Here is a 25,760-nt window from a genome sequence, read left to right on the forward strand (position 1 = left end):
ATATTTGGGGTCTTCCTGACATTTTTTCATTCGTTTTTTTCCAGCCTGTTTGGTGGATTTCCCTTGATGTTTGCTCTGCTTGCCGGAGTGCTTTTATTAATCTGTTTATTTCAAAATGGATGCACATCCTGTGTTACACGACGATCTGCCCCGGCTGTTGCTGCTACGCAATAGAATGTTTGAATACTATGAGCGCTGCCTCTGTCTACATTGAGTGCAGCATGTGGATTATCCTTTCGATTTTCTTTTTTACATGCGTCCAGCCTGTCTTTCATTGCCTGAGCTGCGATTTCGAATGGGCTCTGGATTTGTGTGTCTGCAGTATGGTGTCTCCCCACGCAGATGATTATCGGCTGATGAGCCCCTTAGTTGCACATGAATTGCTTTGTTCCAGAGGCAGGATTATGGCCTTTGCAGCGATGCATGGAGTCCTGGGTCGTTGGAATATTTTAGCAGCGGCGCATGAATTCTTGGCACGCAGTTACATTGAAGAAAACCAGAGTTGTCCTCTGATGGTGCTAGAGGCTCCGGTTATTGAGGAACATGCATGTTCATTCCCATTATTGGATGGCTGGAATGTTTTCGGATGAGAACATGGACTTCCTATTGGAGGCTGTTGCAACGTACTGGGCATATACACTCTTGGAGTGAGGTACATTTTCTTTTCTCTAATTCTTCACTACTGACGTCATATGAATAATGGATTTTTTTCTTTCTTACTTTTTTTTATCCACCTATTGCCTTTACTGTGCCCACAAGTAATAACTACTTTGGAATGGATTCCTAATTCGGAGTTTGCTCCCGTTTATCCTTTATGGCAAATTTGAACCTGATTCGATCTCTCGAACTCTGCGTTCCTGATTTGCCCTCATTACTGGTCTGTGCTCAGATCAAGGGAGGGTGTAGTGGGGCTGAGCCTTGCATTCACACAGTGTTAAGTTAGCATGAGCTTATTAGACGTTTAAACACCATTTTACCTTTCTGCTGTCTTTTGCACAAGGCACACACTTTATTAATTATTTAAAGTTAAGCTGTGTTCTTCTCAGGAGAATAACTTTTTTTCTATATTGCTAGACTTGTTTTGTAAGCTTAGTCTGTACAGTGAGTGCCGAGGCCTTCAAGGTTATTTCAACACTGTGGCTGTTCGAAATGATCAGCGCACCTTCTAGACATAACACATATGAAGCTGTGGCCACCTCAGATACTGGCGCCTTTATTAATGCACTGTGTAGGCATGATTGAAATCACTGAGAACATTTGTATGCTGCGAGCATGTGCAGAACCCGGTGCGATTCACTCCTGCTAAATCTTTGAGGTATGGGGTCGCCTATGAAAGCCCAAGAGAACTTCTGTAGTTCTAAAATAACCTACTAGCAAGGGAGGGTGAAATATAGGTATATATTTAACCTGTTTCCATTATAACATGCTTTCTCGCATTGTATTTTATGGAGTAGTAACTATGCTGACTATTTTTTTAGAATGTCTGCTTGTATTAGCTAAGCTGCTGCACCTGAGATCACGGCGTTAAAAATAAACATTTTAAACTTGCTTGTGTGTCCCTTTACTCCCTGCTCTGGACTGGTATTCGAGTATAACGAAAGAGTGCTCATGTTTCCCACCTTACCTGTCTTAACCAAAGTCGCATGTTCTGGGTTGTCTAATCATTGGTTACTTTGCTATAGGACGAAGAGCTAATGAGACACTGATGCTAGTCAGGAAGGGGATTCTAGGTACCAAGGTGAGTTTTTGGCACACGCTAATTCACTGAGGTCCTAGGTCTCTGTGCACAGTTCTGTGTTGGAGTAGAATGCCTGCAACACTAGAAGCCTCCCAATCTAGTGGCTGCGTCATTACATATCCAAGAGTCCAGGGAGTTACTAGATGGCTGGAGGGGAGTTACTAGATGGCTGGAGGGGAGTTACTAGATGGCTGGAGGGGAGTTACTAGATGGCTGGAGGGGAGTTACCAGAATGCGGCAGATCCATTTCTAAATGTTTGTGAAGCGCTTGACTACGAGAGGGCTTCCCTGCAGAGTACTGGACTGGTGACTATGCCTGCTATGAAGTTACTGAGGGAATAACCAGGTCTTGAGTTTATCATTAAAGGGGAGTTAGTCTTCCAATAGTCTCATTCAGAGTGGCCAATCATTACATAACTTTGGAACCAGATAAAGTGTTCTTTCGCCCCATCTCACTCTTAATTCTAGATGTTCTAAGGAGGTGTTCTTGGGACAATCTTCGGCATCTGCAGGGGCCAGACCTCGAAGCTTAGCTGGGTCTTGCTTGGTTCATTGCCTTGTGTGCAATGCAAAGTGATTAAGATGTAATCCCTAGATCAACAAGTAGTCAGTGGGGCAGTTTGAGACTCCCTTACTGTTCATGATTTGGTATTTTGAGAAGCCTGGTTGCAGAGGTTTGCACGACATGGAGTCATAACATTTTGGTGAACCCACAGTGTTATCATAGTCCAAGTGGGAAACTATCAGTGCTTTAATCACTTTCTTAAATGCTCTGGGATCAGTTCTACTATCTTCCTGATTATTCAGAGTAGACAGAAGAATGTACCAGCCAGTTTTTTTTGCTTGGTGGTTCATTGTCAGGGCTCTGTCCAACCACATTCCCAGATTAAAAATTGAGGATTTGGTGTCCGGTGGATTGACCATGAAGTTCGGCCAGCTGGTCGGATGTCTGGGTATGACATTCCCTAGAATCAGTGCAGTCTTCTAGCTGTTCAGTTTCAAGCAGCAGTTAGCCATTCAATTGGCCACCATTTCAAGCAGGTTACCAATTGTTGGTGCTCAGCCCTTTTGCAAAGGAAGCCACTAGCTATGCATAGTATGCATGGGAGATTGCAGATACCAAGCTCCTGCACAATTGTTGCCAACTGCCGGATGTAGACATGAAACAGGGTAGGGCAGTATGACAATCCCTGCATCCCTCCACATATAGATGACAGACTATCAGAAAAACATGTTTTCCATGACCTGGAAGACCTGTCTTTTAGAAGGGATGCAATCCAAGGCTTGGTCCTGGTTTACTACATAACTTGAGCCTGTCTATCAAGATGGCGCACTTGGGCCAAGGAGCAGAATTGCAGCCGAACCACTTGTCCAGTAGGTCATTAAGCTACTCAGTGACTGCCAGTAGGGCAGCCTCAGTACTGTGCTGGCAAGAAAGCCCATCTGTGTGGGATGAAGGTGGTCATCCTTCAAATAAACTGGAGGTACATGTTTAATAGTTTTTCTACAAAAAGGTAACTATATGGGACGATAGTTACCAGGCAATGGCAGGTATAGATGGGGTATTTTCTGTAGCGGCCTGAACACTGCCCATTTCTAGTTTGTGGGGATGAATCCAGTGAGCAGTTAAGTAGCTCAGTTAACAAAAGAATGCCATCTGTTCTTTTAGAGAGAATTTGGGGGTGCTGGGTCTAGTGGGGATCCTGCTTTAGTTCTGCACATTAGGCTACTTATGCCATCTTCGTTCAGCAGAGGGGAACGAATAGTTACTTACCTGTCGGTGTAGTTTTGCAGCTTGAAGATCTTTCTGGATTCACTATGCTGTGCATATTCCGCCATCTTGTGGTTGGAGTCGGAAAGTGCTTTGTATTTTTTTTTTGTGGGAGGTTGCGAAACCTGATCCCCTGGTGAGGCTACAACCCCCATTGTGTGTGTGCAGGCTCTCAGATTATTTTTTCCCCTTCTGCCTTGCAATGTTGTCTTATTGCTTAGTAAGTCTACTATATATATCGCCTAAGGGGCTGAGAGTGCAGGGATACTTGTCGATTTTCAAAAGATGACTTTTTTAACCTTTTTTAAATATTATATACATAGACATGTACACCTGTTTTTTTTTTGCATGCGTCTACCTATGTATGCAAACATCTATATAGATATATATCCTTGTATTACCACCTGCTTCTCCAGCCTCATCTTTCTGGCGGAGGTGGGTGGGTTCGCTAGTGAATCCAGAAAGATCTTCAAGCTGCAAAACTACACCGACAGGTAAGTAACTATTCGTTTTGCAGCGTGAATCTTTCTGGATTCACTATGCTGTGCATAGACTTTGTAGCGGTTTAGTTACGTTTGCGGTGCCTGGGTGGAAGATGAGCGTTGGTTGTTGAATATATGTTAAACACCTTCTGTTCAACTTGTGCTTCCTTATTCATTTGTATATCCACACAGTAGTGCTTCGCGCACGTGTGCACTGAAGCCCATGTTGCCGCCAGGCATATGTCTTGAAAGGGTGTGTTAGCCAGAAAGGCTATTGTTGCACCCTTCTTCCTGGTAGAGTTGGCCTGTGCCCCTCATGTTAGTTATTGGCCTACCTGTTTACCTAGTAGGTATCCACACGACTTTCCTTTGAGGAAAAGTACCCATGTACGTACCACGTTGCGTATTCATCTGTATTTCTTTTAATAATGTCACATGTGACAAGGAACAACCCCCTTGGATGTTTTATTCAAATGGTTAAACTTCCTAGGCCCATTCATCCTTGTGCAGGCTAACGCCTGATTTCTATGTTATATTCTGTGCGTGCTATTTTTAAAATGGTCCTTCCCAACCACAAGCTCCCTTTTTTATTTATTTATTTATTGATGCAATGGGCCGGTTTTACTACCATAGGTAGATAAGGCTTGATTGTTTTTTTTGGGGTGCCTGGCTGATTTACGGTAGTGTGTATTTCTTGTCTGATGCTCACCTTGGTAGCCCAGACAACTACAGGGGTATGCTGATGCCCTGTTGAAATTTGTTACCACCCTTCCCTGGTTATGGTATTGTAGAACATGGGCGCTATTACCTGCTTATGCGTCCTGTTAATGTTCTTAGGAGAGAAAAGAGGGTAATATCTGCCTTCACTTGTACATATAAACGTACCTGATGCTGTATCAGCTATATGTCTAATATATATATTTGATGAAGAGGCCCACATGTGTGCGCTTCTCCTTCCCTTACGCAGCTATTGCCTGTTATTTGGTATTGAGCTGCCTTGTGATTCTGTGCAAGGGAGAAATACTGTAACCTTTCACTGTGCTGTGTGCAGACCATGTGCAGTTTCTCTCATGTAGGCAGGAAGCCTGAAGAACTACGCCCTGCTTGTGTCCATTCTGCCCTTATGATTGGTAATGGTATTTGTTTCCTCTGGTGGGCCACATGTTGGGTATGTTTTCCTACATAATCCCCGTCAACCTACTTTGCTATAGGGTAGGCATATGCAATGTCTGAGGTATTGCTTTGATTGTGTTTGTGTTACTGTGTGTATGTGCAGCGCGTGGTGGTAGGGTGTGCACCCCCCCCACTGTAGTTGGCAAATTTTACGGTCGCGGCGAACCGCAGTTGGCCGGCCATACGGGATACCTTTGGAAGACTCGGTGAACTCCACTGAAGAGCCCCCGGCTTCTTTATGTTCAGAAAGGCCGCAGTGAACCTCAGTTGCCGGCTTTCTGATTGGAATCGGTGGCTAACTCCCCTTGAAGAGCTGCCGGCTCCCTTATGGTGTGAAGATCAGTCTCTGTGGTAGGAGAAGACTTCCACCTTTTTGGGCTCGCCACACCCATAGTGTGTGTGTGAGGTGAGTGTGGTTGTGGTAAGCCCACCCCTCATGGTGATCAGCCCATTTAGTGAAGCTGATTTGGCTTTTGTTATTGAAGCAAAACCATGTTGCGCTGCAAGTACATATTGCATTGGTGAAATAAATGCTGCGTAGCGTGCGTAGATATGTACCTGTATATTGGGGTTTGTAGTCCTGCTGAGTGAGACTCAATTGCCCCTTAGAAGTGACAGTGCGTTTAGAGTATGCATAGTGTCATATCTGCAGCACCGTCTGTTATAGGCCTTATGTCTGTTGTATATTTTACACCGGCCTCAGTGAACCACCCATAATGTGTATGAGAGGATTGTAGTTGTGGTATGCCCCAGCATCCCGATGCGATCAGTCCCCTTAGTGAAGGCGATTCGCCATTGATATTGTAGCCAACTTAATGTTGTGTTGCAAGTACATGTTGCGGTGGGGTAATGCTGTCCAGCGTTTGAAAACTATGTACTTGTCTTCTGGGGTTTGTAGTCCTGTTGTGTGAGACTCAATTCCCCAATATAACTATGCCTGCTGTGCTTAGAGACTGTGCATAGTGTTTATGTGACACACGCCAGTTTTAAAACATGGTTGTGCCGTCCCGTAGTGGTGACTAGAGGAGGGAGTAGGTATGTGTTTCAAATGTCTTGTGTGACAATGTTCCAAATGACATTGTATGTGCCCCCCTAGAAGAAAGTGTTTCTATTTTCCAGCGTATTTGTATTTATGTATTTTTCTTTTTCCCCGGTGCCATGCTGTGCGTGTTACCGGTAAAAAAGGGGGGGGGCGTATATGTATATATTAAAAAACACATACATGGACTGTTTGCATATGTAATACTGTGTTTTGCTTAATACGTGTATATATATCTATACATATATATACATATATACAGATCTACGCAGACCTATATATATCTATATATACACATGCCTGAGAATTGCATATATAGAACTTCACCTGTACCTTAATACTTGGTGTATCTTCCTCTTGCTTGGCTGTATCTCTACATGTATGCACCCCACAGTAAAACATGTAGCTGTGTATCATAGGCACGCATATGCATACACTCATACCTACCAATATCACAGTATAAACCCAATTGTATCTGTTTTGATATAATGTACCTGGCCATGTTGGTATAGGAAGAATGTATCTCCTTTCAGCCTCCTATTTGCCACCTAAGAGTCTTAGGAGGCCTAGTAGGCCTAGTTACCCTACTGCGTGTATATCTCGTAGTAAGGGGTCCCTCCCTTGCATCGCCTATTACAATACTATGCAGCCAGCTGATAAACATTGTTTGGATTTGGCGCAGTCACTGACGAAGCATGATCTGTGATCCTGCCTCTTTCCCAGTTATACATGTAGTGTATAAGGTACTGCAGTAAACGTTTAGGTAACAAGTAAAAGTTTAAATTACCAGCAATGGAGGGGCCATACCGTATATGATAGCATAATAGAGCATTAGCTATCAATCACTATTTTGCGACCTAATTTTAACACATGTGCATAAATATTGTACTTCTATGTTGCACACTTTGTCCCGCAAATATAATTTATTTTGCATTTGTGAACACATATTGCTGTGGATAGCGTCAATAGAGCATTAGCCATCAATCACTATTTTGCGATCTAATTTTAGAAAACTGTGCATAAATATTGTACTTATATGTTGCACACGTTGTGCCGCAAAGATAGTTTTCTACATTTGTGAACACCTAAATATTTACTTATATGTTGCAAACGTGAATATGAGGCTTAAAGTACAAGGCCCCCTACTAATTTAGCTTTGCTAATGTAGTGGCTCAGTAGGGAACTTAGCCATTGCGGGCATATTAGTACTTAGTGCTATTTTGCCAGCACCTGTCTCTTTGCGCAAGAATGAGGCTTCCATTTATTGTATGCCCTATGACTCAGGATTACAAGCGTTACATAAAATCAGTATCGCTTATGCAGATGCTTATGCTAGGCAGATGTTTCATTTTTGCAGCTGCGATAAAAGTCGCCCTGGAACACGTGTTAATGCGTGTTGGATGCAGCATCATTTGTTATTTGTGACCTGCAGCTTACTATTAAGTTAAATGCCTTGAGCTGCTATAAATAGTGCCAAAGTTTGTAGCACGTTTTTTGGGCCCATGCGTTATTTCATATGTAGGGCTTATGTACCATATTTGATGTCTCTGATACATGGTAATGAACATTTTATGTTGCTGCTGGGGCCCCTTTTCCAAATTGCTGTGTCTCTGCCTGTTTTCAGAGAGCATTAGAGGAATGCGCTCTTCGAGATAAGCTAACAATTTATGGGTGGGGGATTGCCTTCAACTCTGAAGAATCCCTTGTGCCCGCTTTGAAGTGGATTGGGGGGGGGGCGGGGGGGGGGGGGGGGGTTTATGGCCCTTTCCTCCATCTGCCGAGACGTGGGCAGCAAATGGCGGCCAGCTCGAAGTGTTGTGCACAGATATTTCCAGTGTTGCTGAACAAAGGGTTTGTTCTGCAATGAGGCCTAGTAATATCTGCTGTCTTTCATTTATTTATTTTTGTCTTTTTCTCCATTTGAGAGGGAGAACTTTTAGGTCTAGGCCTGTTTATGGTGTAGGCCGTAGTATTGTTTGTGGTATCTGCTAAGGTTTGTGGCAAATTAGAAAAACAACCTGCCTTCGTTTTTTTTGGGGTTTTTTTTGTAAGCCTAGAGCTTTACAATTTCGCACTAGCTGTGTTAGGAAACAACACCTTATGTACCACCGCTTGAGAATTCGGTGTTAAAACAATTTTTGGGAAACACCCAGAGTTGTTGTGCTGTGTGGAAGAGGCACAGTTGTGCCTTTTCATCCCTCTTTACCAACGTTTGAAACTCAGATTGCAAACCACTGAAAGACACGGACGTAATGTACAAACATTCACTGTCTCATTACCAGTGGTGCTGTGCTGTCCATGTGTTGTGCGTTCCCAACCTAGCACAAAGTAAGAGGTAGCACAATGGCACACTGCCTTAGGCCCTACACAGTAGCTGTGTTGGAAAACCCCCCTTGTAATAAAAGGAAGTGGCTGTGCTTCTTTAATTAAGACTCTTTGCTTTGCTGGTACCCGGAGCAAATCATCCGTGGTTTGCTCATAGACTAATTAATCATGCTGGTACCCAGAGCATTTCACCCGTGTTTTGCTCAGTGTAAATCATAAAGGAGCAAATTCTTACCTCAAGGTAGGATGAATTAGCAGCTCCCTGCGGAGAACCCCCCAAATACCTGGAGACTTCATTCTGCCAGCGAACACAGTACTTGTTCAGGTACCCCCCCTCTCGAGGGTTTCTGGTGGGCTCTCTAGTCTTGCCAGCCCCTGCTGCTGTCCCATCGGAGACGTCTCCGGTGCACCTCCGATCTCCATGGCGGGAAAAATAATCTGAGAGCCTGCACACACACAATGGGGGTTGTAGCCTCACCAGGGGGATCAGGTTTCGCAACCTCCCACAAAAAAAAAAAAAAAAAAAAAAAAAAAAAAAAAAAAAAGAATACAAAGCACTTTCCGACTCCAACCACAAGATGGCGGAATATGCACAGCATAGTGAATCCAGAAAGATTCACGCTGCAAAACTGTGATTACACTGGTGTAGAAGTTTCCCTGGTAGGTTCGTTTTGACTATGGTCTGACTCCTGATTAGTACTGAAACAGTATGTAGATATACTCACTATTTTTTAAAAGGCGCTATCTCATTTAATCTTTCCTTGGTGGATTGTGTAAGGGCACCTCCGATCAGCCAACCACGCCCTCGCCGCCGTCCCCCGCATCCGAAGAGCGACTACAGGAGGAAGGTCCTTCTCCCACCTGGCCGCCAAGACCTGGAACTCCCTCCCGACCGACCTGCGCCTGACCCAAGACCACCTCTCCTTCAGGAAGAAGCTGAAGACCTGGCTGTTCGAGCAGTAGCGGCTCCCCCCCCCCCAGCGCCTTGAGACCCCACGGGTATGTAGCGCGCTTTATAAGTGTCACTGATTGATTGATTGATGTTTTGTGGTCAATGCTTTGACTACCTTAAATTATTCTTTAGGGTAATTTAAAGCCTGCTTAATCTTTTCCTCATAATTTAACCTGTGCTTTCTTCAATTTACTATAGCAGATCCTGATATATTCTATTTTGAGTGATGTTTCCTCATCCCTTAACTTTTACATTCTTTCCTTAAGGAGATTAGGTGGTTTTTGAACCAGGGGGCATTATTAGTACGTGTGTTCGTATTGGTATATGTTATGCCCGTGCCCGGCGGTCTGTAAATAAGGGCTCTAGGAAAGGTGCAAGTAGGAGAGTAATGTCAAATTGAAGACTTTTACACTCCAGAAGTGGGAGGGGATGTGATGCATCTGAACTCTTCCTTTAATATAATAGCAATCCCACCCCCTATTATTTCCTACATTATATTGTCTGTATCTGGAAACCTGCAGGAAGTGCCATTAAGATGTCGGGGATGGAGCAGTCATTGAGCCAGGTTTCCATGATGACAGCACATCCAAATGGTCTTCTAGCAGTGTCTTAATATCGGTAACATGCCTTGGAGTTGAGCAACTATAAATCAAACCATCTTCAATAGTTCCTTCTGTTGAGGATTTTAGGTTATGTGACTTGGAGCAAAATATACAAAAAAGCTGCCACAACCCATGTGGCAAACAGATTTTCCCCCCAGTTCTGAATCACCTACGAGTCCATGACTGCACATTTATCACACAACTTAGTGTCCCAAGGCCAGGTACTAAAGACCTCCGGCAGGTCCGTAAGACATCTGCTTCCTGCAGTCAAAGCACTGCTTGAATCCTGTAGGTCGATGGAACATCGTTCCCTAGCACACTGAACGTTTGGAAGTAGTCAAAGCAAACTTGGAAGAGGTGCTGCAGATCTGCATCAGAAGGCAGAAAAAATTAAAGGAACCAATGCCAGCCCATAGCGGTGGGGTTGTGTGGTGCTCAACTCAATTGCTTTGGAGCAGTTAGGAGCCACATTATGCCACGAGGGTGTACTGCTACAAAAAACAAGTCTCCAAAAGCAGTCTGGCACCCAAGGAACATTCCAATGTGAGAAATCTGCAGTTAGGAGTATCCATGAGAATGGAAAAAACAAAGGACCATGTAGTCCTGTAGGCTGCAGCCATGTATGGCTGAATAAACTGACTGCAGCTTCAAGGGTCCGCAGAACTCCAGGATCCTATCATGCTCTGTGGCAAGTGGATACTCCACGTCTAAGGTATTGGCAAAGGTCAATGTCTAAGTGCGTTCTCACTAAATATTCTGCAAAGGGTGAATTGCTTGGGTAGACATTATCCCACTTTTCAAGCTAGGCAGAAATCGCTAGGTCTTTTAAAAAGAGACCCCAGCAGAAGCTCAACTTGCGAACAGCAACAATTATTTTACTTTCATGGTCTTGGTGAAACAAGGTTTCTGGCGCAGATTCATGTCTTTCTTACAGCCAACATGACAGGCAGGCTTATGCTCTTGTGTTAAGGATGGAATATGCTACTTCCCAGTATACATCTGTTCTTGGCATTGAGGGCTGCAGAGTGGTACATTATGAATAGATCGCCATCTGGTGTTGGGCTCGGATGATTGCACTTTGTTTTTCTCTTGGAGAGTCTTTTGTAGCTTGGTGACTCCTCCTTTGGTTGGTAGTGCGCATGGGCATCGGCTCCATCCTTAGATTGTTTTGCCATAGTAGGGTTAGATGGAGTAGTATGATATAATACAGATAGGAATGCCCATGTAAGTGTATCTAAATAAGATAATGTTGGAACAGACACAGGTTTCCGGGGAGGCTGGGAGGGCATGTACCACTCTGCAGCCCTCTATGCCAAGAACAGATGCATACTGGTAAGTAGCATATTCCGTTCGAGGCATATGGGCTGCAGATGGTACATTATGAATAGACTATACAGCAGTTCTCTCCCTAGCGGTGGTCACCCGTGTCTGTTGCAACTGTCTGAAATAAAGTCTTTAATACAGCTTGTCCCACTAGCTTGTTGTGTTGTGTGCACATCTACACAATAGTGCTTTGTGAAGGTGTGCGGTGTAACCCAGGTAGCTGCTTTGCATATGTCATCTAGTGGAATGTTTCCCAAGAATGCCAAAGATGCTCCTAGTTTACGTGTAGAGTGAGCTCTAGGAGGAACAGTTAATGTTCTTTGCTTTGAAGTAGCATATTTGAATACATTTTACAATCCATCTGGCAATGCCCGCTTTAGAGATGGGATTGCCCTTATGTGTAGGAGAAAACGCAACAAATAGCTGTTTTGTCTTTCTGAAAGTTTGTGTTCTTTCTATATAATACAATATTGCCCTTCTGACATCCAATGTATGTAGGGCTCTTTCCGCTACCGTCTGTGGTTTTGGAAAGAAGACAGGTAATTCCACTGTGATTGATGTGGAATGCAGAAATTACTTTTGGCAAGAATTTTGGGTATGTTCTAAGAACCACTTTGTTTTGGTGTAACTGCATGAAAGGTTCTTGAATCGTAAAAGCTTGTAACTCACTTACTCTTCTAAGTGACGTGATAGCTAGGAGGAAGGCCACCTTCCATGTGAGGAATTGTATTTCACACCTATGCATAGGTTCAAATGGTGGTCCCATTAGTCTGGTAAGTACTATGTTGAGATTCCAGACTGGGAAGGTGGTTGTCTTGGTGGAATGACTCTGGAGTCCCTCCATGAAAGCTTTAATTGCTGGTACTTTAAACAGGGAAAGATGTTGCCTGTTTTGTAGGTACGCCGCTATAGCTGCGAGATGAACTCTGATAGAGGTATATGCTAAGTTACATTGCTGCAAGTGTAGTAAATAGCAAATGATCTGTTTAGTGGATGCGTCCAGAGGGTTGATGTGCTTACTGTTACAGTGTATAGCAAACCTCTTCCATTTTGCTGCATAGCATGCTCTGGTGGTAGGACGTCTTGCTCGTTTAATGATTTCCATACATTCTGGTGGTAAATCTAAATATCCAAACTCTATGACCTCAGGAGCCAGATGGCTAGGTTCAATTGTTTGGGATCTGGGTGCATTATTTCTCTATGGTTCTGTGTAAGGTGCATGGGTAATAATCTTAGCTTTTGATGTGGCACCTGTGAGAGTTGTAGTAGCGTGGTGAACCACGGCTGTCTTGCCCACGTGGGTGCCACTAGTATCATTGTCATTGAGTGCTGCTGCAGTTTCCGAACCACTAACGGGATTAGTGGGAGAGGGGGAAAAGCGTAAGCAAATCTGTTGGACCAATTTATCCATAGTGCATTGCCCTGGGACCGATGGTGTGGGTACCTGGATGCGAAGTTGGCATTTTGCATTCTGATGATTGGCAAACAGATCTGTGGTTGCCCCCATCTTTGGAAGAATGGCTGCAGTATTTGGTCGTGCAGCTCCCATTCGTGTACTTGTTCTGACTCTCTGCTTAGGATGTCTGCTATCTGATTTTGAACTCCTGGTAGGTGTTCTGCTAACAGATAGATCTTTTGAGGAATGGCCCATCTCCAAATGTCCTGTGCTAGTTTGGATAGTTGGAGAGAGTGTGTCCCCCCCCCCCTGTTTTTGAACATAATACATTGCAGTCATGTTGTCTGTTCTGATCAGGACTGCCTTGTTCGTTATTTGCATTTGGAAAGCTTTTAGTGCTAGAAATACTGCTAATAGTTCCAAGTAGTTGATGTGCAGTTTCTTTTGCTGCACACTCCACTTACCCTGCACTGTGTATTTGTCCATATGCGCTCCCCATCCGGAGAGCGATGTGTCCGCTGTTAGTATCACTTGTGGAATCGGTTCTAGGAACGACCGTCCCTTGGAAATGTTTGTTGTGTTCCACCACTTCAGAGAGCGATGCGTACGGTCGTCTACCAACACCAGATCTGTAATCTGACCTTGAGCCTGATTCCACTGTGTCGCTAGACACTCCTGTAGTGGATGCATTTGTAGTCTGGCATGTGGTATTAGCAGTATGCAGTATGACGACATGCCCAACAGCTGCATAAACACTCGTGCTGGTAGTGAGTGTTGTGGTTGAAATCTTTGTATTAACCTGACCATTGTCTGTATCCTGATTGGATTGGGGTATGCTATGGCTCTGAGTCTATAGTAGCCCCCAGGTATTGCTGAATTTTGTTTGGTTGCAGGTGTAATTTTTTGTAGTTCACCGTAAACCCTAGGTGGTGCAGCAATTGACTCGTCTTCTGTGTGTTGTGAAAACATTCTTGTGACTTGGCCTTTATTAACCAATCGTCCAAGTAGGGGAAGACATGTATTTGTGGTCTTCTTAGGTGTGCTGCCACCACAGCTAGGCATTTTGTGAACACTCTTGGTGTCGTTGTGACCCCGAACGGAAGGACTTTGAATTGATAATGTTGTCCTTCCACTACAAACCTTAGGTATTTCCTGTGGGCTTTGTGAATTGGGATACGAAAGTAAGCGTCTTTTAGATCCAGTGTAGAAAGAAAGTCCCCTTTCTTCAGTAAAGGAAGTACCTGTTGGAGCGTGACCATGTGGAAATGTTCTGAATTTATGTATGCATTGAGAGGTCTGAGGTCTAAGATTGGTCTTAGAGACCCATCTTTTTTGGGGATTAGGAAGAAGTATAGAGAGTATACTCCTGTCCCTTGTTGATCTTTTGGAACCTTCTCTATGGCATGCTTTTGTAGCAGTGATAGTACTTCTTTTAACAATGTCAGATCTTGACTCATTGGACGCTGTTTGGGGGGGATGTTTGGTGGGGTAGCTGTGAGTTCTAGGCAATAACCATGTTGGATAATTTGTCTCACCCACTTGTCTGATGTGATGTTTTCCCAGACAGGTAGGAACTGTGATAGACGTCCCCCGACCGGTGTTATGTGGTCTGGGGGAAGTTGTATTAAGTCACTGTTTTGGGGTTGGGGAGTTGCGGTTATTATTTCCGCGGCCTCTACCCTTGTTGTTGTTACCTCTGTAACTACCTCTTGAATTACCTTTGGGTGACGTAGGTGTAAAAGAGGTGGATTGCTGATTTGTTCCTGTATTTTTTGAGCTTCCTCTATAGGTGGATCTACGAAAGGAACCCCTTTGTGTTGGCTGTTGTAATGCTCCCATTGACTTAGCCGTTTCTGTATCTTTCTTCATCTTTTCAAAGGTCTCATCTGTGCTTGAGCCAAAAAGTGTTTTCTGATCAAAGGGTTGATTCAATAAGGATGTTTGTACTTCTTGTTTGAACCCTGAGACTCTAAGCCATGCATGTCTCCTTAACATATTTACAACAAGGGGTGGTGAGGGACAGTCTCTCTGAATTAAACAGAATACCCTCACCCAGTCAAGAGATCAGGGTTAGATCCAACACCGTTTTTTAGCTCACTGCACCATCCCAGTTTCAGAACCTGGCTGTATGCAAATTAGTCTGTTCCTGTCCCAGTGCATGATGGGAACAGGGCAAACCAAACTACAAAAGCCAATTCTTACACTGGGAAGGAAACAAGCTACCGGGGACCGGTTTCTGGCATTTCAGCCTCTTCGGCCCGGCTTGCCGATTTTTTCGGTGTCGAGTGAGTCTTGGACGTCGAATCATGTTTCTGTTTCGACATGGAATGTTTCGATGCCGAGCTTTCCCTTGCATGGAGCTTCGGCGTCGAAGTCGACCTCTTCTCGGATCCGACATGGTGGGAGACCGAGAGTTTCGGTTTCAGTGGCGGGGCGTCGGAAACTTTTTTCTGCAGTTTGACCGGGCTCGAAGGCAGGGTCGTTACCACACGGGGTCGGTTTTTTGGTAAGGGGACGTCGTCACTCACGGTTTGTTGCATGTCGAGTTCTTCGACATCCGACTCGTCCCCTTCCAACCCAGACTGATCCTCATGATCCTCTTCTTCATCGAGGTGCTGGTCTTCGAACAGCTCCGGGATCGCCTCCGACTGCATTCTGGAAACCTCGTGTCTTCGTGCTCGACGATTTCTAATCGTCGACTTGGAGGAGAATGCTGCGCAGGCTTTGCAGTCCCTGGATTCATGTTCAGGCGATAGGCAGAGGTTGCACACCTCGTGTAGGTCCTTGTGTGGAAACTTAGCACCACACGTTGGACATTTCTTGAATGGAGTCCTTTCCATGGACTCCGGGCTTGACTAAGTCGAGAAAGGCCTCCTGTTAGTCGACGTAGATCAAAGTTTTTTCTTCAATGTTGGAGTCTAAACGCGCCGGAATGGAAATGAAATCGCGTTCGATAACAATACCGTTGAATTGGAAACGGAATACGCGCCGATAAGTCACTTCTTTTCGAAGTCGCTCTGGAGCGTCTCAATCCTCATCCGAACCCGATGGCGGAAAAAAACAATCTAAGGATGGAGCCGATGCCCATGCGCACTACCAACCAAAGGAGGAGTCACCAAGCTACAAAAGACTCTCCAAGAGAAAAACAAAGTGCAATCATCCGAGCCCAACACCAGATGGCGATCTATTCATAATGTACCATCTGCAGCCCATATGCTTCGAACATAGGGTTTTTGTCTGACTATTTTCTTAGGGAATCTATCTTGATGGTTGCTGGTGAAACATTTGTCGTCTTCTACCATTCTCGTTAAGCCTGGTGGTGTCACATGTAGTGTTGGTCAGTAAGAAGGGCTGGGTTGCAAAGTTTCCATAATGACAAAGTTGAAGCTCCTCCATCAAGACATGATAGAAAGTGAAGTCAAACAAAGTATGTAAGGGAGTGATTGGTGTAGAAGTTGCTATTCATTGAATATGAACCTGCAGATGGAGACACAATTAGTCTTCGTCTGGTCTTTCAGGTGTTTGTAAAGTACGCCAGGGTGAGACATTTGTCATGTGGAAACATGGATGTGCTTTTTGCCCGGACTGGTCTTGGTGGATTGTCCATAGGAGATAGGGGTGTCTGAATGTCAGAGGCTGGAATCATTCTGAGAATCTTCACTGGTAAATGAGACACTGTGGGTGAAAGACTTCACACTGATCGCTGCCAAGACAGACTAGTTTGATCTTGAAGGTTTAGACAGGGGTGTCTTTACACTCCGTTACACTTTAGCTAGATGCTGCAATGCAGGCTATTAAAAAATATATATATTTGTGAATCCAACCTGCATTTTTTTTTTAATGCCTCCCTGTACCTAAACATCTATGGCTACAAAGTGACAGCTGTTCGGGGTACCCAAATGCAGTAGGGATTATCCCAAGTTTAGGAACATCAGTGAATAAGACAATCATGCATGACCCTCTTTGCAATAAGTGTATAATGATCTTTCAGTTGGCAAAGCAGGATAATTAGAGGAACGTAGGGAGCGAAAAAGTCCAATTAACATGCAAGTCAAACTTTGGGTAGAAAACTTGACATGTCCCCATGCCCACTTTGCTTTTATAGAAAACTGCAATTTTCCTTGGGCAAGGGCTTGAATCTTGCCAGCAGATGTCACTGCTGAAAATGAAATAAAACTACAGCCTCCTAAGGAGCATGCTGTAATGAGTACTTTTGTACATGTTCAAAAGGGGACCCATGAGTTTTGCAAATGCCACATGGAGTTACAAAGGCAGACACACCAATGCTTTCCAGAAAATCTTCAATTACAGGAGCCCTGTTGAAAGACTTCTGAATGAAATGTTTTGTAAGCTGTAAGAGCAGCAGGATTTACTAGAGCACCAGAAGTCAGACCTGGCCAATTATAGCAGCATGGAAGCAATGCTTCACAACACTTTCTAGTCCGTTACTCTCCATGGTTCAGATGCACACTGGTCCACTTGGGTATTAGGATTCCCTTAACCACATGCGTGCGGGGGTTATTTTTGCGCTGTGCAGCTTTTTTCTAAAAACCGCGTTACATGACGAGCTCAGCTCGTCATCCGCACACGTCCACCGTGGCGGATGACTAGCTGAGCTAGTCATCAGCAGTGAAGGGGTTAAAATGTCCATACAATCCTGAAGGACATCTTGTGTTCAGAGCCATGCTGTAAATTTTAAAGATGTTAAGCTCTGGTGCAAGAAATAGTCCTTGAAATTGTTGGCCAAATCTAGTCTGGATTGAATCCTCCTGTGTGGTGGTTTAAACAGGTTAAGTAGTCTGGTAAACCACCACTGGCATAACCACTTTGGGGCTTTAAGGATATAGTTGCAGCCCATTTATTTTAAAGTTCTGCTAAGAGATCATGATTCTCTATAGGCATTGCAAATTGAATCTACATCTGCATTTTCAATACTGTGTCCCCGTGCTTCAAAGGAACAGTCTGGATCTTCTACAACCCACTTGCCACAGTAGTGTATTATGTCCCTATGTATAAAAAAAAAAGGGCTTGGTCGTCATTGCTGTCAAAGTTTAGAGGACCACAGACTGCATAAATTTGATACATCTGGTGTGACAGCTATTTAGGAAATATTGTACCTGCATGGGTTTCCCAGCTCTTTAAAGTTGCAGTGGCAACTTTAAATGGATTTTGAATGTCTTAGTGGAAGGGACCGCCTCTGGTTTTTCATCTTACTAACCATTGGAATGGTTTAATCTCACTGTATGCAATTATCTAGGACCTGTTGGAGGTCTAAAGGTGAAGTAGAGCAGGAGTTAAAACAAAAAAAGAAGAAACCCCGTAAATCGTGTAGGGCCCTAGATTAGATCTATTAAACTGACCATACACTTAAGATGGGACAAGGAACAACTGAAATTGTCTCTTGTCCAAAGGATATTATTTGCTGCCCAGTGTCCAACGCTGCCCCAGGTAATAGATAGGTGGGTCACTGATTTTTAATGATCAACCCTGCAGGTCCATACTGGTTAGGGTGGTCCTAAAGTGCAGTTTAACTACAACAGATGTTTAGGCTTTGTTTAGGCTTTGCTTAGCCAATTCTTGTATGGACAGATAATTTCTAGTCTACCCAGGTATGCTGCAACTGGTGTCATGCACATTGAGTTTTAGTTCAATGAGAGCAGAACATTGCATTGGTCTTACCAAACAAGAAACCTCAGGAATATTCAGTTTTCCTACTAATGCAATATGAAAATACACATCCTCAAGGTGTGAAGCAAATCCAATCCCCTTGTGGTAGGTAGACTTAAAGAGCAAGAATTCAGAATTTCTCTGCATCCATTGGTTTGCCAGCTCCACGGAGAGGATGGCCCAGAATCTGTTCACTTGAACCAGACAGTTAAGAGGAATAAAGGGCTTTAATTTTCGGCAGAGGAACAATTTCTGCAGCAAGATTCCTAGACTGATGTGGATTTCCTGCTGTCCAGTGGAAAAAGACATGGTTTCTGTGGTTGAATGACTGTGCAAAAATGGGTTTTCTGAGAGTCATGTCATTTTATCCAATGTTCAGCACCTTTTTGCCACAGATGTTTAGTTCTACTCCTCTCAAAACCCCCTTACTGGAGAAGGCAGAAGAGGTGGAATGGGAGCATGGCCTGCAGGGGAAACATGGACGCAATCGGACATCGCTCCGCCACAGGTTCCATTATCCAAGACATTTCCCTGATATAGAAGCAGAGTCTGCAGCGCGGAGCCAGCGGGGGCAGACGTGTGTATTTGATGGAACCGAATGGGGTGCGGAAACCTTTGGGACGGCACTAGTTGAGGCAGTGGAACCCTTGTGTTGGCCGGTGACTCGCAGCTTAGAAGCAGTGGATAGATTTGCCCGGCAGTGACTGCGGTCCGAGAGCCACCCGGAACAAGGGTGCATGAACCACATTGCTCGCTATGGAGCCACGACGCTAGAGAACGTGCGTACTGCCCGTTAGGAGAGTGGAGGTGTGGCATGGCACCCTGGGTCCCCTGAAAGTGCCCAAGCCTGGATCTCCCGCGAGGGATTGACTGCGGGGTGGCCTACACCGGAGGAGTCTACAGGAGGAGCCTCCAGACCCAGGCAGATATTGTAAGTAATACTACAGTTCTAATTGTAGTCCTGGATGAGGTCAGGCCCTGGATTGCCTGGTACTGCCTGTATGACATGCTAGAGAGAAGATTCCGGTCAGACCAGTGGGAACACTGACGAGGGACATAGTGAGCTCCTTCATACTGGAGAAGGAATGCATGAACGCTGAGGGACCTGGCCAGGCAGAAGAGTGCAGAGTGGTGATGAGGCCCAAGCAAGGATAGGAAAGTGGCACAGGAAGGCCAAGATCCATTGGAGCAGAGGCCTGTGCAGGGAATCAAACACACAGAGGCTGAACTTACTCATGATATTGTTGGCTGTGAGGGTGATTAGTGGCGAGGACACTCCGATATGCAGATTGTAATGGTGGGGTTACCTCCTGGGAAGGTCTGAACAGTACAGTCAGTAGCTCTGCGCATGCCCTACGAGTGTATAGAACGAGGTAAGTACAGTGTTCAGTAGAAATTAACAGTGGACCCCTACTGTATACATTAACAGAAACAAGACCCTGGACATTGGCAGCAGTGATTGAAGCACCCAGGTGAAGTGCGACGAGCATGGCAGCACAGCGAGCACAAGTTAAAACATTGGTGGTGGCTGGACCGGAGCTCTACCAAAGGATAACACATCAGTTATGAAGGAACTGATAAAGCAGACTGTACTGATTGGAGCGTTAGCATAAAGTGAAATATGGCCGCTGCCGACGATGTAAATGTGAGTCATACGTACTTTGTGACATTTTACCACACAAGTGAGATTGTGGGCCTCCGCTTGACGCAGTGATTGAATCAGTTGCGGCAAGCTGATGAGATGTTGCACATTACCCTTCGCCTCTGTGAATAACTGATACACATTGCAGACCGTGGCTGAGCTGATCGGTCAGTTGCAAGCTCTGCAGACATGGACCAGACGCAACCGTTGGAGCGGTGGGACTCCCCAGATGATCAACTGGATGTCAGAACGAACCAGGGAATCTATGGAAGCAAAACTCCCGCTACTACTTGCAGATTGGAAGCATGGGGATCGTGTTACTACAATGGACTAGATGTTACATAGTTGAAGCCGGCAACAGACTTCCTGGAAAAGCAGAAGAATGCACATGAAGCCTGCATCAAGACCACACTAAGTCTTGCAGGATAGAGCAATGAATATATAATGTACAGTTGGCAGAGCTTCTGTTTTACTTTGATGAAAGATCCTTGTTAAAGCTGCACCCTGAGCATGTAATCCAGGAAGAAGAGGACCTTAACATTGACAAATTTGATTTCCGCCAGCTTCCTAGTTTCAAGTAAAATCATGTTGGTCCTTGAAGTAAAGCAATTTAAAAATAAGTAGATGTGCCCCAGATCCCGGTGCCGGTTTTATACCAGGGATTCGATGCGCTCTCTATGTACAAGAGAGGAGAGTAGGAGGATTTCAGGAGGAGTGGAGAATATCATTGAGCCATCCCTCCAAAAAGACATCCACATCTTGTCCCTCCGCCCCTTTTGTTAGCCCAATTAGGCGGACATTATTTCTTCTGGAGCGTCCCTTCACATCCTATACCCTGTCCTCCAGGTATCTGATCTTTAGGTTGAAAGGCCGGCAAGACAACATCAGGAATGGTGTTGCATGATAAGACTGTCACAAGTGACTAGATCTGAAGAATCAGCAGCAGCACCAATATGATTCAACTTCACCATTCCTTTATAAAACTTTTTGAAAGTCTAGTCACGAGAATCTCAGTGAAGTATTGTAATGAATCAGATAAGGGTCCATCATTACCCGCAAGGAAGACAGTAGTACAAGACTACCATTTCTGAGGTCCCATATGTTATCTCAAACTGTCTTGATTTGTTGACAGAGGTACAGTGGAGAATGGAGCCTTAACATGCCATTTCCTTGCAGCTGACACCGACATTTTGGGAAGGGGAAGAAGGGTCCTTGAAGGAAACCAATATGGTTATTTGGATACGTTCAATAAATTATCCAAAGCAGAGATTGTAGAAGCAGGTCTTAGAAAAAGCTCTATTGCAGGTTACAATAAATAGGGCAAAGGGTAGTAAAAGTCTCCAGAAGGTGAAGCCAGTTGTGTTATTGGAATGCTAATTTTGGAAGCAGCTTAGAGCTGAACTTTCGTAGTCAATGGGATTTTAACCATATTCTCCCATGCAAGGTTTAATATAAAGTATGCAGAGTTCTACAAATCTGCTATGCAACTGCAGACTAAGACCTTGAACGAGATGTCCCTTTTGTAGGGTTCAGAAAGGAGTCTTGAAAAATAATGAAGTTTGAGGAACAGGACTTTCACCTCGATCTCCTTGGGATTAACCTTTTTTGCTAGATGTGGTGGCAGTGAGCTAGTGCATCCACTTGAAAGATCGGTTTGCTCTCATGTCCTAGGTTCGCATGTCAGGGGGCCACTCAGACTTTCATCCTCCGATGTAGACTTTTTAGAAAAGATGCCATTCAGAATGAATGGGCTTTAAAAAACACATTAAGTTACAGGCAGAGATTGCCCGGACAGCTGTTGTAGTTGTAAACGGAACAGGTGAAGTAAAAACTAGAACCTTGTACAGGAGATGCTTAAGGACTGATGTTGCAGTCTGAGGGAGAAGATGAAGGAGCTGATCACCAGTTAACTGGAATGTTTAAGCCTATTCTGCGCAACACAGATTTCAAAAGATTAGGCACTCAGACTTTTGTATATAGATCTTTTATTTCAAACCCTTTGAGAGTCTTTACAAGGAGGTAGAATGATCAGTGGTAGAGTAAGACCATGTTCAATCTTTTCCAGACGCTCTTAAAGTACACTCCACGCGTGTTGGCCCTCCTGCAGGGAATTAAGTTTTATTTTAATTCCCTTTGCTCTTTATGTCCTCACCGGTATCTTCCACTCTTCTGGGAGAATTCAGTGGAACACAGCCTTCTATTTTCTGCCACACAAATGACTTCATAAAAATGCTGGACAAAATAACTGTCAAAAAAATGCAGTCTTAAACATCAAGTAAATAAATGTTTAGCAAGGAACCCCCCCACCTCTCCCCCCCAAAAGCCAGAGTTCAATGCTTCAACATCCAGGAGCCACAAAAAAGTGCTATAATGAACAGTAATCGAAAACTGGTAGAATGTGCTTTCCCAAAGGAGCAGCACTAGTTTTCCAGCTTTGTTTTTTAAGTTTCATATTAACGCAAACCTGGCCCCAGTATATTAGAGAGCTTTACAACTGAATCAGACTACTTTTCACTTTGTTTCCGCAAGGGGATATTAACCGCATGCGCGCTAGCGCAATTCCGCTCCTGTGCGGAGTTTTTTAAAAGCGCACTTTACGTGACGAGCTGGGCTCGTCATCAGCGTGCGAGGAGGCTACGCCATGACGAGCCCAGCTCGTCATCAGCGTGGAAGGGGTTAAAGAGATTTGCCCAGAATAAAATGTGGAGCAGTGGCCAAGATTTTAACCCGGCACCCCAGTTTTAAAGTTAGAAGCTCTAGGTGCCAATCTACATCTTCTCCTCCACGGTCTATGTACATATGTATATGGCATTTCTATAGCACAAATCTAGCTTAAAAGCAGCTACTTTGTCCTGCAATAAATTTTGAAAAAATTGTGAATATTTGTCATTTACTAATTTATTGACATTAACAGCTTTTTAACCCTTTCCATGCAGACAGCCCCAGGCAGTCAGACGTCACGGTGGGCGTGTACGGACTGCTGGGGGCCGCCCGAATCATGCATTCATAGAATTCGCTCGCACTGCAGGGGAATTCCACGCATGTTCAAGGGATTAAAGAAAATTAACACAAATGTGTCAATATAGCCTGCAATGGGCTGTCAATTTTTAATTCAAATTGGCTTTTCCAAAGGGCAAGGTGCGAGTGGAGACTTGGGAATCGAGGCTTCAACGTGCTTGGAATACTCCGAGATGGAGTACTATTGCCCTATAATATCTTACAAGAGTAGTATGGGCTCACAGCAGGCCATTTGTTGGCTTATGGCAATTTGTTGGCTGCAATGGAGAATGTGTGGCATTACAGACACGGGTCATTACCGACTACCACCCTTTAATACAAACAATATACATAATGGGTGTAAGGTGCAGGCTCATCAACTGCTTTGCGCTCTAGCATAGAGCATGTATGACTCCCAGATGCTGGAAGGGGGATGTGGGCAAAGCCCCAACAAAAGTGGGAGAGAGATCACAAACATCCCAAGAAAGTGTCACAGAATGTTAAAGTCCAATAGATTACTCATAATATTCTTCAGAGGGTCTATCTTACTCTGGCAACACCACATCGTATGTCTGGATCTCCCTCCAAATGCACCCTGATGGCAGCAACTGGGAGGCAGATATTGGAGGTTTGCAGCTGCTGTGACACGGATGTGGTTTTTGTAGCGCAAACAGAAGTGACTGGGCGTCCCCAGAGGACACCTTGCTAGGGCTATTCAAACACCTGGAAGCATCTAGGGCTACAAATCCTGTAATTGATTTTGCATTACTGATCACATGTAGGTTCATAGCCATTTACTGGAAATCTCCGCTATTACCCAATGAAGCTCATTGGTGCAGAGCGTCACTCAAGTGGGGCCAGGCGAGGCAGGAGCTATAATGCAGGAAGCATCAAGAGTGCTGTGGAGGTACCCCATAGTAGCAGGCTGGAAAGTTCTTGGCGAACTTTCCAACCTATAGTGAGTCCGGTGGAATAATGTTTTACTCACCTTAACAAGTGCATTTCCTTGTGTGCCTGGGGGACCCTGACCAGTTATTCTTCAGCATAGTTATTCTTCAGCATAAATCTGGAGGAGGGTGCTTGTGTCATCCTATTGTCTCCATTTTCCTTGCCGGACTCCTCATGAGCCGATGTTTTACCCCATGCTCAGAAGATGCAGTGAAATAGCCTAATGACTTTGGGGTTTTCATCGTGGTCTCCCATAACATCCAAAAGAATGGTTGTAGACTTGGAATGGAAAGTACCTTAATTAGTGTTCAAGTAGGTCCTGAACAGAAGTAGCTTTGCATGTTTTACGTATAATTGGTTGTACAAGCTCATGATATAAAACCAAGGCATTCACAAACTTGTTAAGTAGGCACAAAAAAAAAGAAAAATTGTCCTCATACTGTCAATGTACTATATCAATGTGTTGCATCAATGAAGCTACTAAGTAAATGCAATAAAAATGGTTAAAGAAAATGTGCCTTTTCTAATGCAAAGTTTTAGATCTCAAAGGGCTTCAGAATCACCAGATTGGAAAATTCAGTGTTTATGATAAATAGGAAAACCTTAACTACAGATACACCGTATTTCACATCTATGTATAGATGGCAGTAGTAAGTGTTTTGGGACCTGGCGCACAAGTAGTGCTGTTCTAATGTTGGACTTTCAAATTGTCTGGCAACATCTGAAGCTACATGAAGCCAAGTCTTACCGTGCTAGGCACAGTTTAGAATAAACATGTTGAATTCTCCTATAAGTGTAGAAAAGAAAGCAGGAATTAGATCTGTTAATTTCAAATCAGTAGAACGCACTTAAGCACAACAGCTGCCTCCATTTAGCAATATTTTGAAATTATTTGGATAACATTTCCTCCACAACGTTGGGGAGATTATGTGACCAAATGGCAAGAGCAGGCGACTTTTAAGCTGGTGAACCAGGTTAGAGTCTCGGCAGGGAAGCTCACCATACAGTGAATGAGGGTAAATCACTATATCTTCCCGTGCCTATCAAAAATGTATGTCTGTAACCTAACTGGTGCTCATGTAAAGCGCTCCGATACCTTTGGGTCAAGTTCATTCTATGTAAAACTTTAAACGAAAATCATAGCTTCCTACAGGCTAGCTTTTCTGGTGTTTTATACATTTGATATCAATCTAGGATTCTGAACCACCTTTAATTTATGGTCCCCTCCCAGACTGCAGCCCCTCTGCACATTTATTCCTATTCAGGTTTATAGTTTTACATTTTTCCACAATTTAAGAGAAAAATGGTTTGAGACTATAAAGCAAGTAACAAAGCATGCGGGAACTTAAATCAGATCATGTGAGAACAAGGAAGGGTTGAAGAAATCCAACTGCAATTTGGTAATATAAAACATGGTTATTCCAAAATAATCAGCTAGGATGAGGATTATTACACTTACCTGGTGAGCTCTGCATATAAGATCCAAGTCATGTTTATGGAGAAATTTTGCAACAACTTCAGCTCCAAAAGTGAAGGAAACTCCCCGGTCATTCTCTCCCCATCCCAACACATCTTTGTCAGGATCAGACCACAACAGATCACACAGAAGACCCTGATCTGGAACATCAGTAGGACGCATAATCCGCCTTATCTGTTCCATAGACTGAAGATCTGGTGACAGGCCTGTGAAAAACAGGACTATTTA

At 44.1% G+C, this 25,760-nt stretch overlaps 1 protein-coding gene across 1 annotated transcript in view; it reads right to left on the reverse strand.

The window, feature by feature from the left end:
- The window catches only part of PPP1CC (protein phosphatase 1 catalytic subunit gamma), a 275,755-nt gene that overhangs the window by 50,815 nt on the left and 199,180 nt on the right, over window positions 1-25,760 (reverse strand). The window contains exon 5 of the mRNA XM_086943027.1: window positions 25,515-25,738. Coding sequence (XP_086799153.1) covers window positions 25,515-25,738 — 224 coding nt within the window. The remainder of the gene's footprint in view (window positions 1-25,514; window positions 25,739-25,760) is intronic.

This window comes from Lissotriton vulgaris, chromosome 11 (genome assembly GCF_964263255.1).
Source record: "Lissotriton vulgaris chromosome 11, aLisVul1.2, whole genome shotgun sequence".
NCBI lineage: Eukaryota > Metazoa > Chordata > Amphibia > Caudata > Salamandridae > Lissotriton > Lissotriton vulgaris.